General features: G+C 38.2%; 2 protein-coding genes across 5 annotated transcripts in view; one reads left to right on the forward strand and one right to left on the reverse strand.

The window, feature by feature from the left end:
• Window positions 1–16: 16 nt before the first annotated feature.
• LOC130146407 (kinesin-like protein KIF20A) lies at window positions 17–26,409 on the forward strand. The gene is given in 19 exon segments (XM_056332520.1): window positions 17–408; window positions 1,527–1,601; window positions 4,365–4,484; window positions 5,401–5,539; window positions 5,638–5,822; window positions 9,251–9,347; window positions 9,799–9,993; window positions 10,073–10,184; window positions 11,737–11,811; window positions 13,881–14,027; window positions 14,616–14,781; window positions 16,025–16,198; window positions 16,866–17,005; window positions 18,418–18,583; window positions 20,760–20,880; window positions 20,964–21,028; window positions 22,708–22,827; window positions 23,982–24,109; window positions 24,111–26,409. Coding segments are annotated over 19 exon segments (2,694 nt in total). The 5' UTR covers window positions 17–78; the 3' UTR covers window positions 24,250–26,409.
• The window catches only part of LYN (LYN proto-oncogene, Src family tyrosine kinase), a 53,444-nt gene continuing 51,770 nt past the window's right edge, over window positions 26,267–27,940 (reverse strand). For all 4 annotated transcript variants that reach the window (XM_056332517.1, XM_056332516.1, XM_056332519.1 and 1 more), the window contains exon 13: window positions 26,267–27,883. In XM_056332517.1, coding sequence (XP_056188492.1) covers window positions 27,681–27,883 — 203 coding nt within the window. In that variant the 3' untranslated portion in view covers window positions 26,267–27,680. The remainder of the gene's footprint in view (window positions 27,884–27,940) is intronic.

A 27,940-nucleotide genomic window follows, 5' to 3' on the forward strand; every position in this document is an offset into this window, starting at 1 on the left:
CAGCCGTGGCAGCTAGTGTGCGTTCACCTGAACGTTTCTTACTATAACCCTATAAAAAAAAATATATACTATATATATATGTACTATAAAAGCAGCTGGTTTTTTTTAAGGTTCTGTCAGGCTCCCAAACTTAACTTGGTGGACTGTATTTACTTCAAAAGTGCACGTTTATATGCACACTACCCTGATGGCTTGTTTTGCTCTCTGTTTTTTTGCCTGTTCTGTGGGAAAATGAAGTGCCTTTTTTCTTTTAAACAAATTCCTTTGTACAGAGCAATGGATGATGAGGGGAGAAGCTGTGTTTCTGCAGAAGTATCTGATATGTTGGAATCGGTCTCTTTTCTGAATGTAGAGGGTAAACCTTCACCCATGGAGTCAACAGTATTGCCTAATGCAGAGGAGCAGCAGGTGTGGATTGGTTTTGCAATGCATCTTCTGATAATGCGTGCTTTTTTTTTTTATTTCATTCTGGCAAATACTGTTTTAGCAAGAACTGCTGCATTCCCCTGCCCCAAAGATGTGTTTGATTCTTCTACTTCTCACTGATTACAAATAGATCATAGCCAGTAGCAAATGCACATGGTCAGTGCTCCGTGATGTGTTGTGCTGTTTTTGAGAAGGAAGTAAAGGATGTCAGTAACAGCACTTTGAATGTAATGCGACTGTACCATTCTTTTTAGTAAGCTAAAAAAGCGTATTGGTCCTTGTTGAAAGCTTGCTAGGTGTTTGGAAATGAAAAACCTATAATGCTGTACTGCAGTACACTTTTGAAGATAGTATAGTCATCTCTGTTTTGGAATGGTAGGTTTTCTGATTTGAATTCTCTCCGGTGACTTGATTTTTGTATGACTAGTGGAGCGCTGTGGCACAGTCTAGTAAACCCATCTGCTGAATGAGCAAGTTGCCAAAGTAGGGACTTGGAAGCTCTGTGAGAAAGGAAGGAATGCTGGGATTCCCTCTAAAAATCTCTTTGTTATTGTTACTTCACCTGCATGGGGAGACCTTGGTATAATGGGATGGGATGGAAAAGCCCACCTTACAGAAACTGAGAACTGTCTCATAGTTTTGAGGACTATGAGGGGCTAGTGCCTGGATGGTGGGTAATGAAGCAGTCTCTTGAGGCTAAGAATATGTCAATCTATTAACTGAATGTGCTCCATGCAAAATGGAAGTGCAGTACTATGGAGCAGCTGTTAAAAAATGCATCTTGAATTCAATACAAAGGGAGACCAGAAGGTGGAAGCAGTGCAGTTCATGCTTCTGATAGCATACTCTTTTTAAATCAAAATACTGTCTTTGTCATAAAAGAACGCTAATGAGGGGGAATAAAAAAGGGTTACTTAAGAACACTAGGAAGTAAACAAGCAAATGAAGGCTTGGGGTCTCAACTTGACAAGGAAGGAGAAACTGAGGCAGTAAGGTAAAACAGGAAATACTGCATCAGATGTATGCTGATATGACTTGGGGGTGTTTTGTTCTAAAAATGGCCATTATAACGGTCTTTTTTTTTTTTTTTTAATGAATAGGAGTATCAACCTTTGAAGGTCTTCTTGAGAGTGAGGCCCTTTTCTATAACAGAGCTTGAAAACCATGAATCTCAGGTTAGTTGTAGAATTAAGTAGTAAGTTCTTCTCCCGCAAAGAACACCTACTATTGTAAGCTAGGACTTCCTTTTATGAAAGTAACGTACTACTTCCAAACAGAATTACTGGGCATATGGATAAAGGTGATTAGAAAAGTAATCAGTTTTTACTAATTTTGCATGGTAAAGACTTACACACCTGTAGCTCTGCAAAATTCCACTGGGTAAACTGTTTGAAAGTTGGTGTCACTCTTGACTCTGCACAGTGTTTAAGAAACAAAGGAACTTCATGGAAGAGAGTATGCAATTCTAGCAGCAAGTGAGGTATCTGACCCTTGAGTTTCTTTGGAATGCCCGAGTAGTCTGCTACCTTGTCCCTGTGACTTGCTGTTCATCCTGTCAAATTTTTCTACAGTTTACACTGTCAGATTCAGATGCCTCAGTATTTTACATGCATACATGTGCACGTTCATTCAGAAATACTCTTGCTCCTACTGGGGGATGATGCTGATGCAAAGTATCAAGGAATGCAAACACTGATGCAAAGAATTAATTTAGCTGTCTTTGAAGGGCAAGGTTTCTGCAGCATCTCCCTCAGCCCTTGTCTTTGGAAGGCCTCACAGACTCTGGTAGACCTCTTATTCCTGACCTGTTTGGAGAGGGATTTAATATTAGTTCTGATTTGCTTTTTAAAAATGAGTTATTGCATTTAATCTGCTGCAGTTGGAACCTTTGTATTTTTTTCACTCGCTGTATTTTTCCCCTCTCCCCCCAACTTCCATTTACCTTTCCGTAGGCAGTTCTTGTTGAGTACTATGCACTGCCACAGTGCTTCCAGATTGGTATCATTCAGCAACCTGAGCTGGCTGTAAGGGTAAACTGATTTACAAAATCAAATTATTGTAAAAGTTATCTATCTCATTCCTCTTTGGAGTGGGAAATTTCTGGCTACCTGACCATTAGTCAAACTACTTGTTCTGAAAAGCAGGGAGGCAGAAAAAATATAAGTGTTGAAGTTTGTACTAGATTTTTTTTAAAGCTTTTGTCTTAACCTTGATCTTCCACCATACTAGCTGTGTCACTTGCTTTGCGTGGTATGAAGGCTTTTCCTCAGCCTCCAAAAACTATGAATGTTTGAAAGGTCTTCAATGTATTCAGTGTTTTCTACTCTTAACTATCACCTGAATCTGTGAGGAAGATGCTTGGTAACAAATGGAAAAAAACCAAAACCCACTCAACCACCCAGCCCCCCCTAAAAGACACCAACCAACAAACCCTTCCCGTCTCTATAATCAATGAGAGATCAACTTAATTTTTAGGTCCTTTTTCTATCCCTGTCATGCATAATTTTCAGGAAAGTATCTTTGTTCCAAATACATACAAGAAAACAAAAACTTAAAACCCAAGCCCTTTTTCTTATAGCTGTAGATTGTCTCTGCGTAGAGCATCAATCAGCAGGTTAACTGATCTGTTGTTGCTCATAGAGGTAATGATATATGCAAGTAAAGCTTAAGACCTCTGGATGAAATTCTGTATGCGCGATACAAATGCCAAGTGATTCTCTGGAGCCACCCGCTGGAGAGCGGGAAGTTGTGTTCTTTGGATATAAATGTTATGTACAGTGCCAGAAATAGTCCAACTCCTGCCAGCTTACCTGTGGGGTTAGCTGGGGGAGACAACGAGAATGACACGTTACCAGCTGGATTCCAGCTCTGCAGATCTGACTACCTCGAGGCCTCTCTGTACTCAAGAGCATTTATGAGGCCAGCGGAAGCTGATGGCACATGCTGCAGGTACTGGATTCCTCTGTAGCTCTCTAGAATTTAGTACATCTGACCTGCATACCTGTTCCTGGTAATCTGGGAGGAATATGTGGGTTTGAAGCCTGGCACAGCAAGCAAGCGGTTGGTTTAAGTTCAGTATGCAGCTTCTTAAAGCTTCTATACCAGTTGATAAACAGACCTGTTAATTGAGACTCCTAGGAAGAGCAGTACTTCCTATGTACATGCTACACATGGATTATTAGTTTTACTGGCCCTGGCTAGCCTCTAAACATAAATGTCAGATTTAGTTACAATCAGTCCTTGCAACTGGTGCTTCAAGACACTTAAGCTATACGGGTAGTTCAGTTTGTATTGTTGGTAACCTGTCTGGTCTAAAATAACTCTTTTGTCAATTTTCCTGTGATACTGCATTCTATATCTATCTAATTAGTGAGTGCTAGGTAATTGTATCTCATCTTTAATAAATTGAGAAATAGCAATCAAATTATTTGAAACTAATTCAGTTTCCTTCATTACTGGTAACGCTGTCTATCGGTCAAAGGATAATGCTTCAGACCTATTTTACTTCGTTTGTGCTGGTCACAGCTTGTTTCACACTGAAAATGATTGAAGTGGGAAATCAGTAGATTTCTATATAGTTTTGTTTTCATAGCTAGGTTTGTGCAAGCCACCATCACAAAATACCAGGGTTTAAAAGTATTTAAAAAAATGCTGGAAAAATCCTAGAAAAACCTTATACCTTTTAGAAAACTCCAGACAACTGCCTTAACTTTGTCTACGCACTGGCTTTCATATGGAATGGGTATCTCTCTAGTTGTTACATACCTTGAGAGATTATATGTAAATTTTGCAACTCTTTGTAGCTCTGGTAAATAGATAAAAACACTAGGGTTTTTTTTGTTTGTTCTGGTTGTTGTTTTTTTTCCCCCCTCCAGATAGCTTTCTTCATGAATAATGTTATGTGGTGGTTTGGTTTACCTTGTCTTGTTTTTTTTAAGGGTTGTGTAGCTATTGAAGATGCCCAGACAGTAATTCTTAATGCGCCCCAAGAGTCTTCTGCAACAAAAAACAGTGAAAAAGGGATTGGTCATCCTGTACACAGGTTCACCTTTTCTCAGGTAGGCAAATATTTATTTTCCTAATTTTTAGATATAGTTTGTTTTTTTCCCCACTGTTATGATAAAAAATGAATTTTCTACTATACCACGCAATGTGATTTTTCTTCTTTTGAATTACGTGTGGTGGTACATGCCTTAAAAAAAGAAAAAGCTTGCTTATTATTTACTGTTAGACTGTCAAGAAAGCTGTATTACAATGGAGGTGCCTATTAGATGAGACTAGGAGTCTTCTGTGGCAGCTCTGTGTTCTTTGATTAGATGCTATAGAAGTTTCTTGTAGGCACAGACTTACTGTGGTTGTGCTGTTCCTGCAGATGCCCTCATCTGGGGAGTGTTACAGGAAACCACATGTTTAAAGGGACTTATGTAAGCATGTATTTAGGAACATTTATTTTGAAAGAATAGCAGCCTAACTGCTTAAACTTTTTATACTGAAAGTAAATTTCATAACTCTGTTACATACTGCAAGAAATGCTGTTCTCACAGTATCAAAAGATAGAGAGCTCCAGGCACTGAATCGTTTAGCCCATTGTAATGCTGATCTTCTTGCCAGTTGTGGGTGACTGGTGAGGAGGGAGTTGTGCATCACCAGCAGAGCTCTTGAAAGTATCTACTAAACAGTATGTGCTCAGTAGCATTCTCAGCAGTTTATTTTAGGAGTAGGAAAATATTACAAAATAAGTGCAAGCCTGAGTGCCTCTCAGAATTAAGCAGGCGGCCTGTGAGAACCCAACGGAAAATGTTGAACCAGAAGGGGTTCAGTCAAGACACAAAACTAAGCTGGTATCTCCTAGTCAGCTTGCTCTGAAAAACTAGTCACTATTAATCAATGCTTAATATTTTGATATATTAAACCTCTTTGTGCCATTTATCACTCCTTTTTTTTCTTTTTATTTTTTTAACCCCCTTCTCCAAGGTCTTTGGACCAGAAACTACTCAGAGTGAATTTTTTGAAGGCTCAATGAAAGAGATGGTAAGAGCGTACGTTAATGGTGTGAGTGGACTGGTGTTTACTTATGGGGTGACAAATGCAGGCAAGACATTCACTATCCAAGGTATAAAATGTTTGTTAAAAAGCATATATAACAACCAAGTCAAAATCCAATGAGAAGTTTATATGAATGTCCACATTTTATCTTTCGTTATTTTCAAGGGACTTCAAAAGATTCTGGTATTTTACCTCGCTCACTTGATGTGATTTTTAACCACATAAGGGGGAGACATTACCTGAAGATGGACTTCAAACCATATTTAAGTAATGATGTTAAGAAACTAGAAGATGCACAAGTTAAGCAAGAAGAAGCCATAAAAAACGCTATTCTTGCGTCACTGAAAGAGGTCAGTGACAAGATACTTCCTTGTTACTGAATGAAACTTCTTCAAAGCTTCCTGTCTAACAGACTAATAAAATCTGTTTCACTGTTGATTCTTTAGATTTAGATAAGCCTACAGTATGAATACTTGGTGAACCTTGGCATAATAAGGCAACTGGCTGTCTTTGGAGCTCAGGGTAAACTAGAAGAACTTTCTGTAGCAGGCAGTGTGCAGTTCAAACAAAAAAACCACTGCAAAGACAAAGCCTGGATCTTTATAGAGGAGCAGTTCTGGTGCTGTGGTAACACTAGCCCTTGAAAAGTCTCTGAGAACTGACCTGTCAAAAGCCTGCTTGTTAAGTGAATCTTATTTTGGATCAAGTTCCTAGGCTGGATCTCAGGGCACTTGTTCAGACTCCAATACTAGCTTAGCAGAGAGGATGGCAGTGTAGTAGCAGGGGCAGCAAAGAAGGCAGAAGAGTCCCTTGTGGCAGAAGGCAGTCTTAGGGCATATTGAAAAGTTTTTAAACTGTGATTTATGTAACTTCATAAAGAAACTGTTATGATACAGCAAGTGAAGTGAGATGCCACAAAATTAATTTTGTGAAAGGATTACAGCTTGCTTTAGAGAATTGTATGTATTGTTAACTCTGGTCTCTAAAGATTGTATGTAAAATACAGGAGTCTTTACTGTGGCAGCCTCCTGTTCTCATTATCTAGTTATTTCTCTTTCCAGTATAAGAAATAGGTCTAACCAGAAAATGGACACCCTTTTGTGGGTGACTGTTCTAGGCTTCTAAGCCAAGCTGCAAATTGTGACAAGGTGTCTGGCTTCTTCCTCTTGTTCAGAACATTTTTAACCCAAACTGTGATTCTGTACATTTAATCCCAAAAGGCAGTAGGCTCAGCTGATTGTCATTCAAAGTAACTCTGAATTCTGCGAAGTGTAGAAGTAATGATTGGCTAGGTTTTCTTTTTTCTGTGGCCTTTAATACTAGTGTTAAAGTACTCCAGTTAGCTCTGAAAGAATATCTTTCTATGAATCAAATTCATATGTAAAGTTCTGGTCTACATTCTGTTGCTTAATTTAAATTTTGCAAACCAAACTTTGTTTAGTCTGAGTCTGGTTAACTTTTGAGGAAAGATCTCAGGTGAAAAATCTAAAAGGTGCTAAAGATTGCGTATTTATTTTGAGTGTCTCAGAAGCTCAGTCACACTGTGTATGTGTGTGCATGTGCAGGGGGTGGGGGTTTTAAAGAAAAATTGAGATTACCAGGAGGATAGTAGGTAAATATTTTTACAAACTTTATGGAACGTACAAGCTTGCAAGAAGGAAAACACAAGACCTCAAGGCCTAGAACAGGAGGTCAAATATCTTATTTTGAAGATAAGTCTATACTTTACAAATATTCCTTTCTGTTAAATCACAGTCTGATTTTTAGTTACTGAATGTTGCAGTAGGTGATCTAGATGCTGATGCACCACAGTGAAAAGCAAGCAAGACTTCACCACCAGCAAGGAAATGTGAAAAATGCACCTAGAAACTAATATGTGACAAGACCTTGCTTATGTGTTACAATGCTTCTATAGTGATAGCTCAGCTATCCCCAGCACTGAAGCTGTGCTTCTTGATAGCCTGTGAATGAATAGCATCACTGTTTGGATGCTCACTCAAGCTTGTAATCTGAGAGCAGATACGGTTTGGTGGGCTTGGTTTTAGTTTATGTGGATTTTTGTAGGCCCTTTTCCCAGGCTCAGTTTATGTGTCATACAGAAAGAGCTTGCTGTTCCTTTCGTTTTCTGTTTAAACTGCTCAGAGTTTTTACTGACTTCTGTATGCAGTACTGCTGCAAAAATGCTTGCTTGGAGTGGTTAACACCCACTCTTTCCTTCCCCCTACTAGTTCCATTCATGGGTTTAAATACTGGTTTTTACTGGATTAAAAGCTTCTTTACTTGCATTCCTGTTACCACCTGTCCTTGTATTTGCTATTAAATGTCAGCTTCTGTTGCTGGCAAACAATGTCAGTTCCTGTTCCCACTTGTTTTCAAGCAGTCATCTTCATGTTCTTTTCTGAAGATGGTTTGAAGAACGGTATAGCAGCACAGCTAGCGATTCACTCACAGCTAACACTTAGTTTTTTGAAATACCTTTACAAAAACTTATCACATGCACAAGTACTGTTTCATTGAGGTTTTTTTTACATTCCATTACAGTTTTGACATGCATGGATGTATAATGCATGTCAGTCCCATACCTTGCTTTAGAATTCTGCTCTATACTTCACAAACAGAATGAGCAGAATCCTTGCTTGTGGCTATACTTGTAACTACTCAAGAACATAAATGTATAGACAGTGCAGTCTTTGAAAAACAGTCACTTATAAATGACAATGAAATCCTATGCTTTTTAAGATGAAAGATCTGAAAGTATGGCTTCAGACTTTTCTGTTTGTAAAACATTTTGGTTTGGATGTAGCAGGTGAGTAACAGAGGCATTGGTAGACAATCCATAATGAACTTAGCACTGCATTCAAATAGCTGGAACATCAAACTACTTTGAATCTGTTCCCCTTTCCTCTTTAGGATGACCCTCTATTGGGATTGGAGTTTGGGAAATCAGGGTGAATGTCCTAATGAACATTTGTATTGGTGTATAAAATGTGGGGAGGGAGGTGTGTGTGGTTGGAATCTCTAAACAGTGGAAGCTTCTACTTTGTTACACTAGTTTTCCTAGGGGTAATTTGAAGCCTATGCTTTGACAAGTCCTGGCATTTGTGGGTTTTTTTGATCTAAAGAAATTTGGCAAATGTGTGTACTTAAACTGTGCTCTTATCTGTACAGGATTTTTAATGGCCTTTTAATTTGGTGTGAAATAAACCAACATAGACTGTTAGTTTATCAGGTCTTTAAGTCCTTTATGAAGTTATTGTTACACTCTGTCTGAGGCCTTAAAGTAAATTTGACTCATACTCTCACAGATCTGGCACAAGCCTGTGATTTGCAAAAGTAATTTAGGAATCTCTGCTGCTTTAGTGTCACCGTTGCCCACCACCCTGCCATCTCTCCCTGAAAGAAACTTACTTCTCCAGTTCTTTTGGTTGACTGAAGTACTACTCAGATTTGTCCAGTAGTTCATAAAGGCATTCTGTGCATTTGCAGTCTGACAGAGGACCTTCTTTTGTAGAGTAAGTCTCCTAAGTTAGCAACAATTTGCCTTCAGAACAGGTTGCTGGGAGTAGCAGAGTGTGATAATTCTTATGAAGGAAAGAGCATTTATTGATTTTAGTTCAGTATTGTTAAAAACATTTCATTTGCAGCCAGAGGAAGAGTAGCTTAATGCTTAATACTACTACAATATTTAAATCTCAAATACTGGAGTTACTGTCAATTTTAGCTTCAATTCTTATTGTAGTCTGTTCATGTGGATGTAATGGTCTCTTATTTTTTCAAGGAGACAGAAAACCTCTCAAGTAATATAACAAATATGTGTGATGTGGAGTCGGATTCTTCCAACTGTACTTCGGAAAATCTTCCTTCTGATTCACTAGGTAAAATAAAGTGAATAGAAATTTAGGAATGTAAGTGGGTAACTGTTGGTGGATTAAAAACTCTTACTATACTACAAAGTGTATATATATAAAATTATATAACTTGTATATAGTTTTCAACCAAAGTTTAATGGCTCAGCTCTGGAGAAAGAGTATGTAAAAATATTTTGATAGCTTTGCTCCTTTTGGTGGAAAAGGGAGGCTTAGTTCTGCAAAGCTCATGTGTAGACTGCTGGAAGTTTGTGGTAGAGGGAGGCAATGGCTTAGAACTTGGGCACTGTCTGGTTGCAGGTGACTGCTGAGAAATTTGAATGTTTTTTGATAAATTCAGAAGTTAATCCAAGATACTGTACAACAGACACAAGCCTCCTCCTTTTAGAAGGCTTTGTATACTGTAAATAAAATTTATCAATGAGTTTGATTGAACTTTTTCTCTGTTCTGGGTTGGTAGAGAAGAACTTTGTTCCACTTGAGATATATAGGACTAATATACACCAAAGAACACAAGCATCTGTGTGGATTTCCTTTTGTGAAATTTACAATGAATATGTGTATGACCTATTAAATGTATTATCTACATCAAAAACTCCGAAGCGCAGAGTCTTAAGAATTTGTGAGGATCAAGGAGGAAATTCTTACATTAAAGGTAATAACAGTTGTATGACCTCAGCAGTTTCACAGAACTGCTTTGATAAGAAGTGTATGTAAAGGGTCTCTTTTCACAGACTTGAAGTGGATTAACGTTCAGAGCACTGAAGAAGCCCGCAAAATACTAAAAATAGGAAACAAGAACCGAAGCTTTGCTTGTACTAGAATGAACGAGCAATCAAGTAGGAGGTTTGTTCCTCTAATTATAAGCATACTCTGTTCCTTTTCTTTTAAGGAGAGGGAGGGGGGGGAAGGGAGGAGAAAACTTTAGAATGTTTGAAATTAACCGCTTCAATAATAGTTCAAGACTTTCTGTGATTATTCTGGTTTTATTATGACATTCTTTCTGGAAAAAAGCTAGAAAAGGCCCTATGACTTCAACAGTAGCTGGACTTGGGTTGCTATTCATGGCATTGGACAAGCAAAAAGACCAAATCGTATTCACTTTTGAGTGCCAACAGGGCTATACATCTTGGCAAATGCTAATGGTGCTGAGTGGGAATGGCTGTGCAAGGATGCTGAAGGAAAAGCTGGATAATTCTTCAGCACTGGCAGTATAATTCTTGGAAACATGGAGCCTGTCAGTAGGGGATGCAGGAAGGAGTGAGTCATGCAGTACCTTCAGTGCTGCTAGATTAGAGGACAGCAGTCTAGAAGATCTAACAGAGTTTACTTGGTATCCTAAGAATTAAGCTGCTAGCTCTGGAGAGGGATCAGGGAGGATCTGTCTTGGAGGGAGATGAAATAGAGGTGGTATACCTTCTGCGGAAAATGACATTAAAATCATGTAAGAAGGCCTCTTATGAATTTGTCCTTTAAGCGTGAAAGGGCCTTGTTGCATATTTAGTGAATATAGTGTTAAGCCTGCTTTTTCTCTAAAAAGTGGGAGTTAACGCTGTTCTGTATTGGCTGAAGACAGCTGCCATTAAGTTTCATGCTGACTTCTACTTAGCTTGTTTTCTAATTTGTTTTTGTTTGGGTTTGGATGTTTTGTGTGTGGTTTTGGTTTTGTTGGGTTTTTTTTGTTTTGTTTTGGTTTTTTTTTTTGAAACTTCATTCTTAAATTGTGGGTTGGTGCTGAGGAGTAAAGCACTGCTTTAAATATATACTAGAGAAGCTTCTTCTGTGCTTCCTGATTTACTGGATAAACTGGGGACAGGGCATTTCTGGTTCTGGGATTTTCTCTTTTGTTTCAGACAGTGTGTTGACTGTACCTTTGTCTAAAATGGAATAACTGGATTTCCATGTGTTAAAAATTCAACCTTTCTAGAAAACAGAATAACTTCAAAACTGAACAAATCTGTATGTTGAAGTAGGCAAAACTACAGGACTATCGGACCTCAACTTATTCCCTTCCCCACCTATTTATTTCTAAGGAGTTAATTTTTCAGACTTACTGGGTTTAGATATTGCCTGAAGTTTGAGTAAGAAGTAGCTACCTGAGTACTCGTCTTATGATTAGTGAACTTAAGTGAACTGGCTTTTTTCTTTCCAAGATATCTTGTAGGCTTCATGTGATATTTTGCCCTTTGCTGTACTGAAAAAAATGGAAAGTCACAAAATACAACTTTTAGTGCTGTTTTTTGCTGCTGAATGAATGCATTGTAAAGGTAACTAATGTAAATTAGTGAATTAATTCTTGTTTTCTTCAGCATTAAACTTTCTGTACCTTAAACAGTCACTGAAGTAAAATTTGATTTTCCGAATTGTGGTTATTAAAAAGGACCTCTTTCCATTCCAGTCACAGTATATTTTCAATCAGGCTACTAAAGCTAACTGCTGATGAGCACCAGCCGCGTGTTCTTGGAGTTTCAGAGTAAGTGAATGCTTCAGCTCTTTGTCAGAATGTAAATATTTTAGAAAAGTTGATAAGGTGTAAGCATGCTAAACCAGTGAACTTTCTTTTAATAAGCAAACAAACCCTCTGAGAGCTGAGAAGAAAATCGCATCTCCACTGGCTGCATAAAACTGACTGGAAGCCCAGCAGGGACAGGCATAGAAGTGTTTCCCTGACTCTTTGGTTCTGTTAAAGTTTGGCTGAAGGAACCTGTTAAAACTCTCAGTAGTACATAAAATGAGGGAAATACACATATATTGATTGACGTAACAGGGAGGTGGGGACAGAGAAATACGATGTAATACCACACTGTATGTTCTGGTGAGCAGAATTCAAATGGCTGGCTGATAGAAGCCAGTCTCTGACACTGGAGTGCAGCACCTGGTGCTGAAGATTCCAGGTGCAAGCTGTGCCAGTATATCTTTCTACTTTGGCATCAGGCTAGAGTTTATGGGTTGAATGTTTATTGCAGCACATTTGATGAGTTTCTGGAATGCAAATTCAAGTCTATCATCCAAAAAGAATGTAGATGACGACATGCTCTGGGACTGTTCTATGATGCAATCTACAGTAAGAGGGAGCAAAGCAATTTGCTTAAAAACTGTTCTAATCTAAAATGCTAATATAGGTGTACCCTGTGAGAGTAGTGCTAAGTCCTTACACCTTTCGGTTCTTTTGTAGTTTAGAGGAAGTGGCCTAATCTTTTGGCTTGAAGTCATTTAGATAGTTAAAAAAACCAAACAATAAAAAAGCTAACTGTTCATTTTAGCTTGATGTGGAAAAATGAGGACAGCTTGTAACAGTGTTTTAGTTCAGTCCTAGCTCCTGCTGTTTTCTCACTTGCCTCTGCTAAGCAGAGGTGGTAATGAATATATTTATCACTATAAGATCTGATATTAAGAGGTGTTCTGACAGTGAGGTATATGATCTAAGGAAAGATAATTTGAGGAGATTCCTTGCCATTCCCTGTCTTGGTGTAGTCCCCTGGTAAAGCTTGCAGCAGCGCAGCTGTTACCTGAATGACAGTTTGTATGTTGCTTAAGGAAGAAAAAAGCTCTTCATTGTGTAATGAAAAAGACAAAGATCATAAGGTCATAGCCTTTCACGCAGCTGAAACTTGTGCCTTAATATATATAGTATTAATATGTGCTTATTTCAGCTGTGTAAACAGCTATGATCTTACAAAGGTGTTAATTTATGTAACTGAACTATTACTCACTGATACATACAATTATTTATATAAAATATCTAACTTGCAGTGTTTCCTGTATTTCAAGGGCTTTTTTAAAGTGATGAAATTTCTTGGTTATCCAGGATAATTGCCTCTGACAGTAACCTATTGTACTGTGAGGGACAATTCAGTGGCCTGAGTTTAGTAGTACACAATTGCTACAGCTGAACAAAAACCTCTGAGGTGATCTATAGCCAAACAAAGACCTCTGAGGTGATCTGGGAAGGACTTCTGGCCCCTTATTTGCAATAGTGAACAAATGGCTTTGTATCCAAAAGAGGCAGAGTGCCGTGTAGTGAAGCATGCTACTGTCTTGCAGTCTTCTCAGTGCTGGAACTGTTGAAGGTGACTGTTAAACTGTTTCTGTAGTATAGTACTGCTATGTAAAACTGTTTCAGAAATTCCTCTTATCTTGTCTGGAAATACTTTAGGATTGCAACAAAGTTTGGGTTCCTAAACTGAATTCTTTGTGTAAAAATGCCTGCAGACTTTTGTATGAATGCTTATAAGCAGGTTTCTTTTGAATGCGCTAAATAGGCTGTATTAGAAGCAGCAATTTTGAATGTTCCAGTACCTTTATATACAATGGGAAGATAGGTAGTTTAGTGCATTTATCCCAAGTACCTTGCATAGTCTCCTGGACAAAATGTCAACATTAAAGTACAACTTATTCTGTGAAGGCTGAAATGAGTCACTCATTTACACTTCAGGCACATAAATAAAAAGACATGTTCTTTTTTTCATACTGTTTATGTTCTAATTTCATACTGTTTAGAAAAAAGTTTATATGTGTGTTCTGGATAATTCTTTCATGCAGGTTGTCTTTCTGTGACTTGGCTGGATCAGAGAGGTGCAATAAAACACAAGCCTTTGGAGACAGACTAAAAGAAGCAGGAAATATTAATAATTCTCTTCATATCCTTGGAAAATGCATTGCAGCATTGAAGCAAAATCAAAATCCAAAGTAAGTGATAAGTTTTAAACAACATGCCAACTTTTGGGTTGAAACCTAAGCATCCCTTTATGTTTCTACAAGGGGTTTGTGTGGTCTGAGGAAAATGGAACTCTACAAAATTCTTTATTACAGATGTCACTGGAATACCTGAAATGAACATTCTTTAAAACTGTTGTTTGTGGAAAATAAAAAAGGGCAACTAGCAGCCAACTGCCACACTTTTTTAGTGTGTGTGTGTATGAGCAATACACTCTGTGTACAGAGTTCCTGGTTTGTCCTCTTCCCTTCCACCTCCAAGTTATACAGGTGGATTCATCAGACAGCTGACATATGTCCTGTACTTAGCTTTTGACTTGTTCCAGTATCTGCTTTGTAACACTAGGAAACTGTGGTGCGGTACTACTTTTAAACAGTTTGGATTTTGGAAAACTCATGAGATCTAGGAAAGAACTTGCTCTTTGATGTGAAATAGCTTAGGCTTAAATATGAGCATCCTACTGGGTCTCTTTCCTGAAAGAGAGGAAGATTATTAAGCCAAGTTAAGTATCACAATTTTACAATTTTTTTGTTTCACAATTTTATTCCTTTCTCTGTGAGGACGAAGCCAAGCTATATTCCATTCAGAGAGAGCAAATTGACTCGTCTGTTTCAGCCATTCTTTTGTGGAAAAGGCAAAGCTTGTATGATTGTAAACATTAATCAGCATGCTTCCACATATGGTGAAACACTACATGTAATGAAATTTTCAGCTTTAGCCAAACAGGTAAGAGCATACTCCTCTCCCTGCTGTTCTGCCCTTTGTCAGGTTGTATGAACTTGAGTGTGATTTGGACTTTTGACACATATTCTGCATGTGGCTTCCCTCTAAAAGGTTCCTAGTAGAGTTGCCCATCCTCAAACCTGCCTGTGGTAAGAAGTTAAGATAGCTGCAGCTGTCTGGTTTGGTTCAGTTCTACATGACTGAAATTCTGTGTAGTTGGGGCACTTTCAGATATGAGCAGTTATACCATATGTCTGAGCAAATGCAAGATTTTGAATCAAGCTTTTAATGAATTGTTTAACCTGTGTGTGGTTAAGCATCTGTTGCACAAGATGACAGCTCTTCAAAACTTTTTGGACAGAAAGTAGCAGCTGCTTTCTTATTTTGTAGTCTTAAATGAGATCCCTTGTGTCTGCATTGCTCCTATTTGGCTAAGTGCAAGTAATTAATAACAAATAAAAGGGAAGACTTTTTATTGGTAAGTTAGTGCTTGAAGGTAGTGTATTCTTCTCCTTTGAAGGCAAAACCCCCGCTGCTAAATCTACATGTTTTCATGCTTTTTCTGCTAGCTCTGCTTGTCAGCCCATTAAATTCAGGACTTGGGGTTGATGTGTTTGGTCTTCAGTTTATTCAGCTTCCTTGGAAGCTGCTGCTTGCAAAGGGTGGGATGGTGGGCTATGCTGTGTTTCATGGCAGAAATTAAGTCCTTTTCTAGCCTGGAACCATGGATTAGCTCTGACAGGTTTCAAGCCTGTAATGGCATTTCTAATATGATCTCAGAGAGCAAGATTTTTCTAATTCCCTTCAGCTGCAAATTTCATCCTAAGGTAAGTGTGCACTGCGGAGACAAGCTTCTTTGATACGTTGTCCTATGACATACATAAAATCTTTACATAACTACCATGAATTGCTGAATCCTGGTCACAGTATTTCAGGAAGGAACAAATGTTTTAGGGATTTTCTGCTTTTTACTAAAAACCCTTGTATTTTAGGAGGAGAGAAAACACTGTTCTAGACAAGCACACTAAGTTTGTTAGTGGATAGTATTTCCCATTTTCACTTTGTTAGAGTACTGAAGTCTTATATTTGTATTGATAAATGGTTTTGTCTGCTAAAAGGCATGTACAATTAATGATCACAAGAACATTAACAAAATTTTAATCTAAATACAACAATGCATTCATGCCACTTCTTCACAGTATTCTGATATCTGCAATATTGATGGCATTGATAAATCAATTTCCAGGTAATCCAGACAGTCCTACCCAAAAATGTTGGTTATTTTCCACCCAAGCTAGTTGGAGGCAATGGCAAACCTATCATCCACTTTGATGCTAGCACATCTATAGATGACTTTCCTGGCAGCACTGAAACCTCTGCAGCAGAAGAGGAAGTGGACATCACCATTCTGAGTCATGAGGTAGATGTGAATCTACTCAAATTTGTACCCAAGAAAATCATTGCTACTAGTTCTAATATTAGAATCTTTACCATAAGAGATGTGCTGGAAGTTGTATCAAATGAGGACTGTAAGCTTCCGCTCAGTGTCGGGCAGACCTAGGCTTAAAGTGGTCTGGTTCTGAGGGAACAACTGTAGTTGTGGAAGGCTGCCTGTGGCTTTCTAGTTAGGTCAAGTGCTAAATTTGGAATTCAACTGATTCCTCAAGAAGAGTAGGGAAGCAGTATATGTGTTTAAAACAACATTTAGTTGATTGCTTTTTTGGGAATAGCAGGAACAAGTTAAGATGCAGCATTTTGAAAATGAAACTATACAATCTGATAGGAATAAACTTGTTTATTATTAATAATAAACTGTAAGTAGGCTTTATGTTAAACAGTTGTACAAGTTAATATTTAAATGCTAAAACAGTAGTAAACTTATTGATAGCAGAAACCATCAAGATGGAGAAAGGTTCTTTTAAATGTGGATTTCCACTGCAGATACTTAACCCTTGGTGCAGTCCCCCTGCAAATTATAGGCTTATAGAAGTGCCCTGCAAATAGCTGGCTGTGTGAATACTTCATTTGACATGCATATTAATATGTATTTCTAGCTTGTTTTCTGAACTGAAATATGTTAAATCTAGGATCTCTTGAAAACTACAGAGAACCTGAAGGAGAAGCTAGTTGCAGAAAGGCAAAGTAAAATCCTTCTGGAGGTGAAGATACGTAGAGAAATGGCAGAAGCAATGTTTCGACAGCTGTTGGAGACAGAGGAAGCCTGGAGGCAAGTCATGTTGCAGTCGGCTTCAACTGGAAGAATTCCCCATATATGAATGTATACATTATATATACACACACATGTATATTCAAGGCGTGCATACTCTTGTTACTTAGAGAAGTTAAGGCTGGACAGTTTCAAAGCTTCTGATGAAAAGGGAAGGAAGAACGTTAAAGTAACTTGTACAGTTCAGCCTCTTCCCATGTACAATGAAAAAATAATGCTGCTTTTTGTTGACCTTTTCTCTGTTTAATTTGTAATTACTGGAGATTGTCCTGACTAGCTGTTAGTATTTAGCAGATGAAAAAGATTGTTACAGGTACCCTGCTGAGGCTTGTGATTGTTCCGAAACTTACACTTGGTCATGTTAATATGCATGCATGTGCTTAAGGTAGTTCTAATTGTATCTCTCTGAGCTCTCCTGAATTCTTGCTCCTGGATGATTTATGAACTGGTTGGTAGCTTATGGTGGCTGCCTGCACTGATGTTACTTACTTGGGGATTTTGTTTTTCAAGTGTCTATATTGCTGAAGCTGAACTCACTTCCTTGTAACTGTTCTCTTGAAATCAGTTTTCTGCTGTTTTAGTTGCTAACAGAAGCGAACCCCAAGTTAAATTTCCAGCTGAACACGCTATGGTTTAACACCTGCACTGACTTTAAAATTGTTTGGGTGCCTTTGGCCAAACACATGAAACAGCAGTGATGCTTCTCTGATGTTTTGTGTCACTGCTGGGAAATTTTTTTTAATTGTGACAGGAATAGTTTAATGTATTGAAATAAGGCAAAATGAATTTGGATTTTATTATCTTTAATGGAAAAAACCCCAAACCCAACCCGCCCAATGTGAAAGATACTCCCTGGAATTATGCCTCAAGTACCAGGTCTGATTGGGTGTAGTTGTATCTATTACTGGATGTTGGTGGATTTTTCTATAAAACTTTTGACAGATCTTAAGTATGTGTTCTTCTATAGGACTTTCTGTGGTATATGCCAAGTGCAGGTTATGCTTTGGTGCAAGTCTGTAGGTCTTAAGTTATGCCAGGAGAGGTTTAGATTGTATATTAGGAAAAGTTTCTTCACCAGAAGGGTGGTGAAGCATTGGAACAGGCTACCCGTGTGGGTGGCAGAATCACCATCCCTGGAAGCATTTCAAAAAGACATAGAGGCAGTGCTTAGTGACATGGTTTAGTGATGGACTTGGCAGTCATGGATTAGCAGTTAGACCTGATGATCTCAAAGGTCTTTTCCAACCTAAATGATTCTGTGATCATTGAGAATAAAAAGGAGAAAAATACTTCTTGATTTCTTAACTGTTTATGATTAGATATTTCTTTGATATTGCTAATTGAACACATGTAGTCAAATTGTAATGGCTGCAATGCTAAGATACTAAATAAAACTAACGTGTTCTCCTCAGCAACCGCTTGGAAGATATGAAAGACAGTTATGAAGAAAAACTGGAGAGCAAATTTGAAATGTATAAAGAGGCCATTAAGAAACATGCATATGTGTGCGCAATGGAACAAATTGAAGACCACTATGTTTCCATAGAAGAATTTCTAGCTGAACAAGAGAAAGTTGAGGTAAGACTTGACTGCTGCTAAAAAAATGTGCTACCTTCTTAACTGTAAATTTTGCTTTTCCTTAACAGTCATTCAGGAATCCTAAATGCAACGCTGAATGGTCAAAATAACTAGCAGTTCAGCCTGGCTGTTCTGGTGTCCAATGCTAAACCAAGGATAGAGATGTCATTCTGTCTAATGCTACCTGTAGCGTATGCTTAAACATCCTGATGTTGAGGGCACACTTCAATTAAATCAGTCATCTTTATCTCTGTAGTGCAATAACTGGAACACCTAGAGTGATGGTGTATACAGCAGACTGGCTTTGTGGAGATCCTTGGGATTGTAGGCTATAAAATTGTTGTGGTTTAACCTGGCAGGCAGCTAAACACTATGCAGCTGCTTGCTCACTCCCCCACCCCAGTGGGATGGACAGAATTGGGGAAAAGCAAAATTTGTGGGTCAAGACAGACAGTTTAATAGCACAGAAAAGGAAGGGAAAATAATAACATAATTACAATATACAAAATAAGTGAATCATAGTGCAATTGCTCACCACACACTGACTGATGCCCAGCCAGTTCCTGGGCAGCAGCCAGTGGCTAGCTTCCCAGTTCATATATTAAGAATGACATCATATGGTATGGAATATCCCTTTGGCCAGTTCAGGTCAGGTGTTCTGGCTGTGTCCCCTCCCAGCTTGTGTGCCTCAGCCTACTTGCTGGTGGAGTGGTGTGAGAATCTGCGAAGTCCTTGACCTAGTGTAAACACAGCTTAGCAACAACTAAAACATCCATGTGTTATCAATATTATTTGCATTCTAATCCAAAACACAGCACCGTACCAGCTACCTGGAAGAAAATTAACTCTATCCCAGCTGAAACCAGGACAAGAGTAAAAAGCTAGCCTGAAAAGCTGGTGGGGAACTTAGTACAGGGTAGGTATTCTAAATATAATGGATCTCCCCTCTGAAGGTCTAGAGGGAGGACTGTGGGATAAGAAACTGTGATGAGAAATTAAACTTTATGCAGGGGAGAACTTAATCTCCTGAATGTACTTACACCTAGAACTGCTTAAAGTTGGCATCAGCAAGTTTTTATTCCTTTTGCAACTGAGCTGTTAGCTATGTGCAGCTGTTATCAGTCTTCACTTCTAGCCTCTGCATAGATGGCTCAGTGTATCCAGGCAACAGATGAGGCCTGTGGGTCTTTTCAGAAGGTCTGTAGTGGAAGAATAGAACTGTGGTGTATGCCAGAGGTGCTTTCTCCCTGCCCTCTCCTGTCCAGGAACCAACAAGTTGTCTCACTCCACTGGTAGTCAAGTTCCTTTCAAGACATGAGGGAAGTGGGTTTCTGTTGTTGATTCTGATACTTAAACATTTCTGCTTTTGCAGCTCTCCATTCAGGTGGTGATAAGTAACACTGTGTTGTGTAATGACCTCTGGCTTTCCAGCTCCTTAACACTTGTGTGTTTTCCCCGCTTAGGCTCTGTTTTTATGTTCACTTAACCCCTAGTATACACCATTTTGGGGTGGAGGAAAAGAGCGTTAATAGGGCTCTCTGTATTTATAGCTGCCTCTCACGCTGACCATGAGGGTGCATAAAGGAAGAATTAAAGAACCAGATGGCCTTGGTAGCAAGTCAGATGATAAACTGACCTAAGATATAAAATTCTTAATTGACAAAGGAGAGCACAACATGGAATCTGAGTAGGCAGCTTCAGAGAGCCAGAATTAGATGAATAACTTGCTTGATGGTGACATGTCTGATTTCTCACTCTGAAATACCACCCTAGCAATCTGATGGGTACTGAAAAAAGACTGAGGTTAAAATTCAGTTCTATAAAATATTTTCTTACTTATTGAGGAAGCTAACTGGCAACAGCGTTTAACACAGATGCACCAAAGTTTCCTTTCTGCCATATGGTTACTTGTACCTTGTATGTAACTTGTATGGTTACAGTTTGGAAATCTGCAGACTTGAAGAATTGACTCCTGTGTAAAGTAACTTATTCCTAGAAGGTCTTGCAATCAGAGTGTTATTCCTTACTGTAATTTCTCAACTATAACATCATAACTTCCACCTGTGAAATTATTTTTAAATCTGCGTATACATGTGTAATATAATTGAAGGATGTACAGTAGTGCATCAGGTTAAGCAGGAGTTTAGACTAGTTCTACCATGTGCCTTTTTTTCAGGATAGAGAGAGAAGAATACTGCAATTGGAGAGGCAACTTGATGAACAGTCAGGGAGGCTGTTGGCTCTGGGAAGTCTGAATTCAGATAATGTACTGACTACTGAAAGTAACATGGAACTAGGTAGGAATCTAATCTTGGATATTCAAAGTTCAATTTATTTTTGGTATTGTATATAAACAAGAAAACTTTTCTTTTGACTACAGATCTTATGAACAAGATGAAGAGAGCCAATGAAGGACTGCAGAAACAATGCAAAGAGAAAGAAGAGGTAGCTCTTGCTTAGTATTTAACAAATGTGGGGGTAATGGTCCTAAACTCTGGCATGGTTCAATGTTTAAAGGTAGACATGTAGGCGAAAGGTCAACATGCTGTAGACAAAAGCATGAAGAATCCTGCATATAGGTATCAAGTCTACAAAAAAGCCCTTGTGTAATTGTAGATTATTCTTGTGAGAGATTGGCTGTGTTCTGGCTTTACTCTAGTTTGTAAAGGTACCTACTACTGTAACAAGTCACATTGTGAACACGATGCAAGTTGGAAGTGGGGAAGTATATAGCCTTGTACTGGAATTTGTTGCAAACATTTCTGCCATGGCCTCGGTGCTCTTCTTCCTGAAATGCTGCCTGCTTGTGCTCAAGGGAACGGTTATAGAACCTGGTAACAGTTTAGACCTAGAGCTAAAATAGTGCCTTAAACCAGTCCTTTCTGTAAGTTTTGAATTCCACTGTCCTTTTAAATGTAAGGAAAAGGTAATGTCTGTTCTTCAAACAAACAAGATCCTTGTGTTCTGAATAACATATAGAGGCAGAAATTATGAGCTTTAGGCTGTGTTATGGAAAACAAATTTTTAGGTATTGCATTTTTAATTTATACCTTGGATGAGCTTCTTGTAAGGCTACAGTTAGTTTCCCATGTTTAAAGGGTATGAGGAGGAGGGAAGAGAGAAGCCTTGCTCCTTTCATTAGAGACAAATAGGAGTAGGGGCTGGAGAAATAGTTCCAGCTGGTTCTAATAAACCATGTAAATAGAAAGTGAACTTAATCCCTTTCTGCTGAGAAAGTGTGCTCCAAAAATAACTTTTTCCTTACCAAGTTTAATGTCTCATGTTATGGCCCTGGCATTTGTTTTGTAATGCTGTTCTTGAGAGCTCTACATCATTTTCCATTTCCTATGTCAATTTCAAACTTTGAAAGTCTGGCTTTTATGCTTGATATGGGGATACAGTATTGATTGTTTTGTGTGGCTAGGAAGTGTTAGAATGATGGGATTGCTGCCTGGCAATAACTGAAGTGAGAGCAGTTTAGAGCAGCTGATTCCATCAGTGCCTGTCTGCTGCTTTGCCTCACATCTGTTGATGTGTGAACAGTTCACTACTTTTTCCCTGCGTTCCCTGCCCCTTCCTATTCAGCCATTAAATATGGACAAAGAGTGTGGGGGGTTTTAGCAACCTATATATTTTCCTTCCAACCTTGTAGAAGTAAATTAGTGATAGTTATAATGTTAATTTTGCTGGTTTAGAGTTTTTCTCTCTCAAGACTTAATCCATCAATATTCCCATCAGAAAGGTGAGGTTATCTGTTGTAACTGTGCTCCAATTCACTATGTGAATAGTGTCAATGAGACAAGAGCATTCTTTTAACTACCTTTACTGAAAAGGAGCAGACTGTTCCAGAAGTTGCTTAGTCTGTGCTGGTCTCTTGATTGACAGGTCTCTGTAAATGTAGTAGCTTCAGCACAATAGCACATGAATGCTCCACCATTTTATCACTAGCAATGAGAGGTTGGGACATTAGAGCTTGAGAGAAGCAGACTCCTTCATGGCTTTGATCTTGTTTGCACTGTTCAGTATTAATCGGAAATACCTACAGTATCTGAGTTCTAGTCATAAACAAAATTAATGTAAAACATGCTGTCTTGAACTTCAGTGTGTATGGGGTTTATTTTCAGCTTATAAAATCTCTGAAGTTTAAAATACAGAAATTAAATGAAATGCTGCTAGAAGCTACTGAAGGCTACAGAAAAATGGCAGAAGAGAACAGTGAACTGAAGCATACAGTCATGCTCAAGGTTTGTCAACAATTTAAAAGCAACTTTAATCTATTTGTATCTGTAGTTGGTACTGGCTATTTCTGCATCGTTGTATGTGTAAAAACACAGTTTAATCTTACTAAATTCTTTTGATGTTAGCATTTTCCTGAATTATGAGCTCAGAGCCCTTGCATTTCACCCCCTGACTTTGTCTTGTAAGACAAGAATAGTTTTTTAACTTACCCTGTTGACCAAGTCTATAACTTGTCAGCACAGAGTTAACCTGCTAATCTAAAGATGCCACCAATTACTGTCAAGCAAAGTAAATACTGCTCAGAACTCTAGTCACAAAGTGTTTTGTTGAGGGCAAGCAAGGTGTCAGTGCACAAATGTTAGTACGAGACTTAAGGATCTATGGTTTTAAAGCTATACTGATACTCCTGTAGAGGTGACCAAGCTAGATAAGAGATATGGGCAGGTAAACTATTTAATACTGAACTAGAAGTAAGCTTCCCTTCAAAAGCAGGGATTTAATAAAATTGACAGCATCTAACCTTAGATATCAACTAGATTAATGAAAACTTTAAACTGTTGACACTTTGCATCTATGCCTCACTTGTAATCTGCAAGTGAAGCAAGGCAGGTGTAAGACTGCTTAGTGATGTTTTACTTTGAACACTGAATTACCTTTCATGTGCTTCTTAGTCTAAGTCTGAAAATTATCCATCTTGAACCTTGTTTCTTAATTGGTTCTAAGACATAGGTAGGTGACTTTGTTAACCACAAGGATTAGAGAGCATCTTCTGCCCACTCAAAGCAGTCCTAGTTAGCGGACTTAGAACTATGGTAAGAGTTTTGATTTGGCCAGTTTTGCTTTCACTAATTACAGGTTAGGACAGGAAAACCTTCGCTAGTTGGTTCTTAGAACAACAGCAATTCTCTGCATAGTGTGCTTAAGCATTTAAGCATCAGCTTCTTAGTCAGACTTGGTCTCTAACTAATTCAATGGCCCCATAGTTTGCTGTCCTCTAAATTACATAAAAGTAATTCAGAAGAAGTGAGTACTGAATCACCGTTTGGCATAGTAATAACAAGATGTGTACTGTTGTAGTAAAATAGTCTGAAGCAGAAAATCAACGACATGAAAATGCCCTTGGAGTGTTCACATACCTAACGCAGCTTTATCCTCGTAGGATCAGGAAATGAATAGTCTTCAGAACTGGGCTAAACGTGTTCTTGAGCTTGAAGAAACAGTGTCTTCCCTGCAAAAAGAACTTGATGAACAGAAAAAACATTTCTCTATAGAGGAGTCAAAACAAACCCAGAAGTTTGTTGGCTAACCTGAAATCCACAGCAGCAGCCACTGCTAGTACACCTCTTGGAAAAGGCTGGGGGAAGTATGAAGATGCTTCACCCTTTTCAAGAAAACAATTACTATTGGTTCATAAAGCAAAAGAATAATATTTGATTAAAGTATGCAATTACTGGGCTGCTTAATCAAACTGTTGGTAGCTTTTTCTCACTCTTAAATGCCATCTTCACTGTCATGTTAACTGAGAGCAAAATGTTTAATACAGAACTTCTTAAATTGAATCAGGGTTGAATATAGAGCCATGTTAAGTTTAAGTCTAAACTGGTGCTTTTACTGTTATAGTGTTGTGATTTGAGAAATAATATTTTTAATTCTTGAGTAAATGTATGGTCTTCTATATTGATGTGTGATTCATGCAGTGAGATGTTCCTCCTGCTGCTTGTTACCTTTTTAAATTGAGTATTTAATTTCATTGTTGATTCCTAGAAATCAGATGGCTTGTAAACTTAATATCAAGTAGATGAAATAGCTTGGTTCTTCAGTTAATATTTGGGCTTTGACCTGGAGACTGCCATCCTGGGATGAAAGAGCAAATTTCTGGAAGAGGCAACAAAATGAGGTCTTAGCTGAAAAATAGCATGCCAGATAATGGTTTTATAAAGGAACTTGTTTTAATATCAATTGGATTTCCACTAAGAATAATGCATTAAACTTTGAAAAATCTATTTATAATAAAATTTTTCTACTGCTAAACTAAGCTCTGACTGTTCATTTTATAAAACCAGTGAGAAACTGTGAAATCAAGATAAGGAAAGATCATAAATTTGGAGGCCAAATGATCATAGTGACTGGCATATGATGATTTTAAGTTGAAAGGATCATAACCCTCATTACATTACTTTTATCTAGTAACTCAAGGAAGGAAGATGAGAGCATGATAAAATTTGAAATCGCTTTCTTGGAGCAATTTCAGTGTGTGAGTTTTTTTCTGACTACTGTGAAGTACCGCGCCTATAACTGCTGGAGAATTGCTTTAGAACAAGGCAGAATCTGTAAGTAAATAGTTTTGATCGGTCCCTGTAACACTATTTCTCACGGCCGAAGGGGACCCAGTTCAGAGCAAGAACCTCACCCTCCCTGTGGAGACACTAGGTGGTGCAGCCTTCCTGTGTGACACAGAACAGCCCTTCTCTGGTGTGACTCTTGTCAGGTCTCCAGTTTTGGGTCTGTCTGTGGAAATGCAGTGGTAAGTAATCTCTCTAATATGTCTTTAATCGGGCTGGAGATGTAGCACTTGAGCCGTGCTGGTTCTCATATTTTGAACTGTTTCTGTTAAATATAGCTTATCCGGCTCTAGTAGTTCTTAAAGGCCTATAATCTCTCCCAGGTAGAATTTCTAAAATATTATTCTACTCCTACACAAACTATTCTAGCTATTAAAAATATTTTGGTGGAGTGATACAATACACCCAGTGTTGATCCCTTGAATAAGAAAGCTGTAAATGTACAAATTGATCTAACAGCAGCAATATTCAAACAGAAGTTAAAAAAATAAAATCATCAGAACAGGCTAATGCTGGAAACTTTCTATAATACCATTTCAACTGATTTAGTGCTATACCATGGCTTGTCTGTCACTTGCCTGAGAGTTTTATGTTGGCAAGTTTGTTACGCTAACTATAACCTCTAATTCCCTGAGCAACTGCTGTTTCCACATTCCCTCCTACTTCCCAGAGCACTTTGGCTGGCTACAGGAAATGGTTTGAAAGACAAGGTTACATTACCTTAAGCTATCAATTTTTTTTAAAATAAAATGAAGCCTGTAGCGAAGTACTGACCAGTTTTTAACTGTAATACTTTCCAAAGAGTTTCAAGGGACTGTATTGCTATTACATTAAAGACTTTTGAGAAGCTGTTTTTAAGGACAGCTGAGGGCTGACTGCTTCTCTTCCTGCCCTCCAGACCAAAAAGCAACACTCAAAAGGATTCAGAAATGGCTGGTTTTGTCCTTTTCAGCTTCTCAAAGCTGAATGGGTATAAGGAAAGCAGAATCCATTAATCTTGTTAGTGGTGATGAACAGATGTTTCCCTGTTCCACACGAAGCTACCACTCTAGATAGAACATCAGCCATCTGTTTTATCTCAAATTACTACCATACAACTTGCTTCAGATTAAGTGTTTATTAAAATTAAAAATCACCATACAATAGAAACTATTTACATATTTAACTGATAGTCTGCCTAAACTGCACAGTTTGACTGAAGGAAGCCAATGGAAGAGAAAAGCAATGAATATTTATGCTGCTGAACTTCAACTGCAGTGCAGGCACACTGAAGCTACATCAAAAGGGGTTTTAAGCTTCTGCAAAGTACCATTTGCCTGAACAATTGGGCTGAGGGGTGGCAAAGATGTACAGGGTTTCAGCTGTAAGAACCACTGTCACTGGGGAAAAAAAATACTTTTTGCTCTAGTTACATTGCAATTACACTAGCTCAGTTGTTTTGGTAAGGAATTGATAGAACATTTCAATATGTAGAGCTTGGCAAACTACATTCACTGTTATGAATTAGATTACTGAGCAATGAAACTTGTAGTGTCACTGCAATGTAACCTGATATCCTATTGCATATTTCCACAAATTGTTTTTGATAGTGCTAGAGCTGGTTTTAGCTTTAAAACAGATTTGAGGTTAGTTAATTAAAGCAGCAAAAATATAAGGAATATTCTTGAATAATCAGAGGATTAAAAATTAAGATTAAGATATTTTTCATTGGTAACAGTCTTAGTGACTGCAATGAAAGTATTAACTTCCTTCAAAATCCTGTGCTTTCCCATAGATTTCAGATGATGACTTTAGCCTTGTGGGAAACTAAGGTTGAACACAGAGCTAGGTTTGCTGCTGCTTCTGCCATCATGGGTGTTCATATTGCACTTCTGCATCTGTGATGACTGTGCGATGCTTTGGAAAGGATTTTAAGTTTAGTATGAGTAATACAGCAGTAAAATGGAATCATCTTCGGTGTAAAGAATTACATACACAAACCTTCCTTAAAGGAAACCATGATACTGTTTAGAAAGCCTTACAAGAGGTGACAGTACTCCAGATACTAACGTGAAATAACAAGGATATAAAAATAAGACATCACCACATCTTAAATATGTATGTTTATCCTTCAGGACTTTCTTTTGAAAACAGCTGTTCCTGTATTTCCTTTCCCCTTTTATAAAGGTCTCCTTGTAATGTATTGCCTGGCTTGGATCTTAAGAAGGGGTTGTCAAGCTGTACCAGTGTGTGATTGCTTTCCTTCCTTCTCTCTCCCCACCCCAAAAAGCCTGCTTGTTTTGGGATGTTTCTGCAGATGCAAAACAAAACATTTAAGGAGAACTTGATGCTTTAGAGAAACTGTTTTAACCAAATAAAAACATTATTCTGTTTCTGCAGAATTACTCTTTCCTTCAGTATTTCAGCTTCCACACTTGGTGAAGACATCCAAACTCATGAAGTAATTGGTTTGAGCAGTCTGTCCAAATAATAGTCTGTGCCAATGAGCCATGTCAATAGAAAAAGTGTTCTTTGTTCTATGGCTGTTGTTGATACTGCCCTTCTGTTGCTGTGTAGAAGTCATCAAGCACACTCTGTAGATAATCAAATGTTGGCCTCTCTTCTGCTTTGTCTTTCCAGCACGTTTTCATGATATCATAAAGCTCTGCTGGACAGGTTTCCATGCGTGGCATTCTGTACCCACGCTGAAGAGCAACCATCACATCTGAATTGCTCATACCTTCAACAAAAAAAGAGAAAGTTTTGATGAAATTATTTAAATTCCTGAAGAAACATT

This window comes from Falco biarmicus, chromosome 3, assembly GCF_023638135.1.
Source record: "Falco biarmicus isolate bFalBia1 chromosome 3, bFalBia1.pri, whole genome shotgun sequence".
NCBI classification, from domain to species: domain Eukaryota; kingdom Metazoa; phylum Chordata; class Aves; order Falconiformes; family Falconidae; genus Falco; species Falco biarmicus.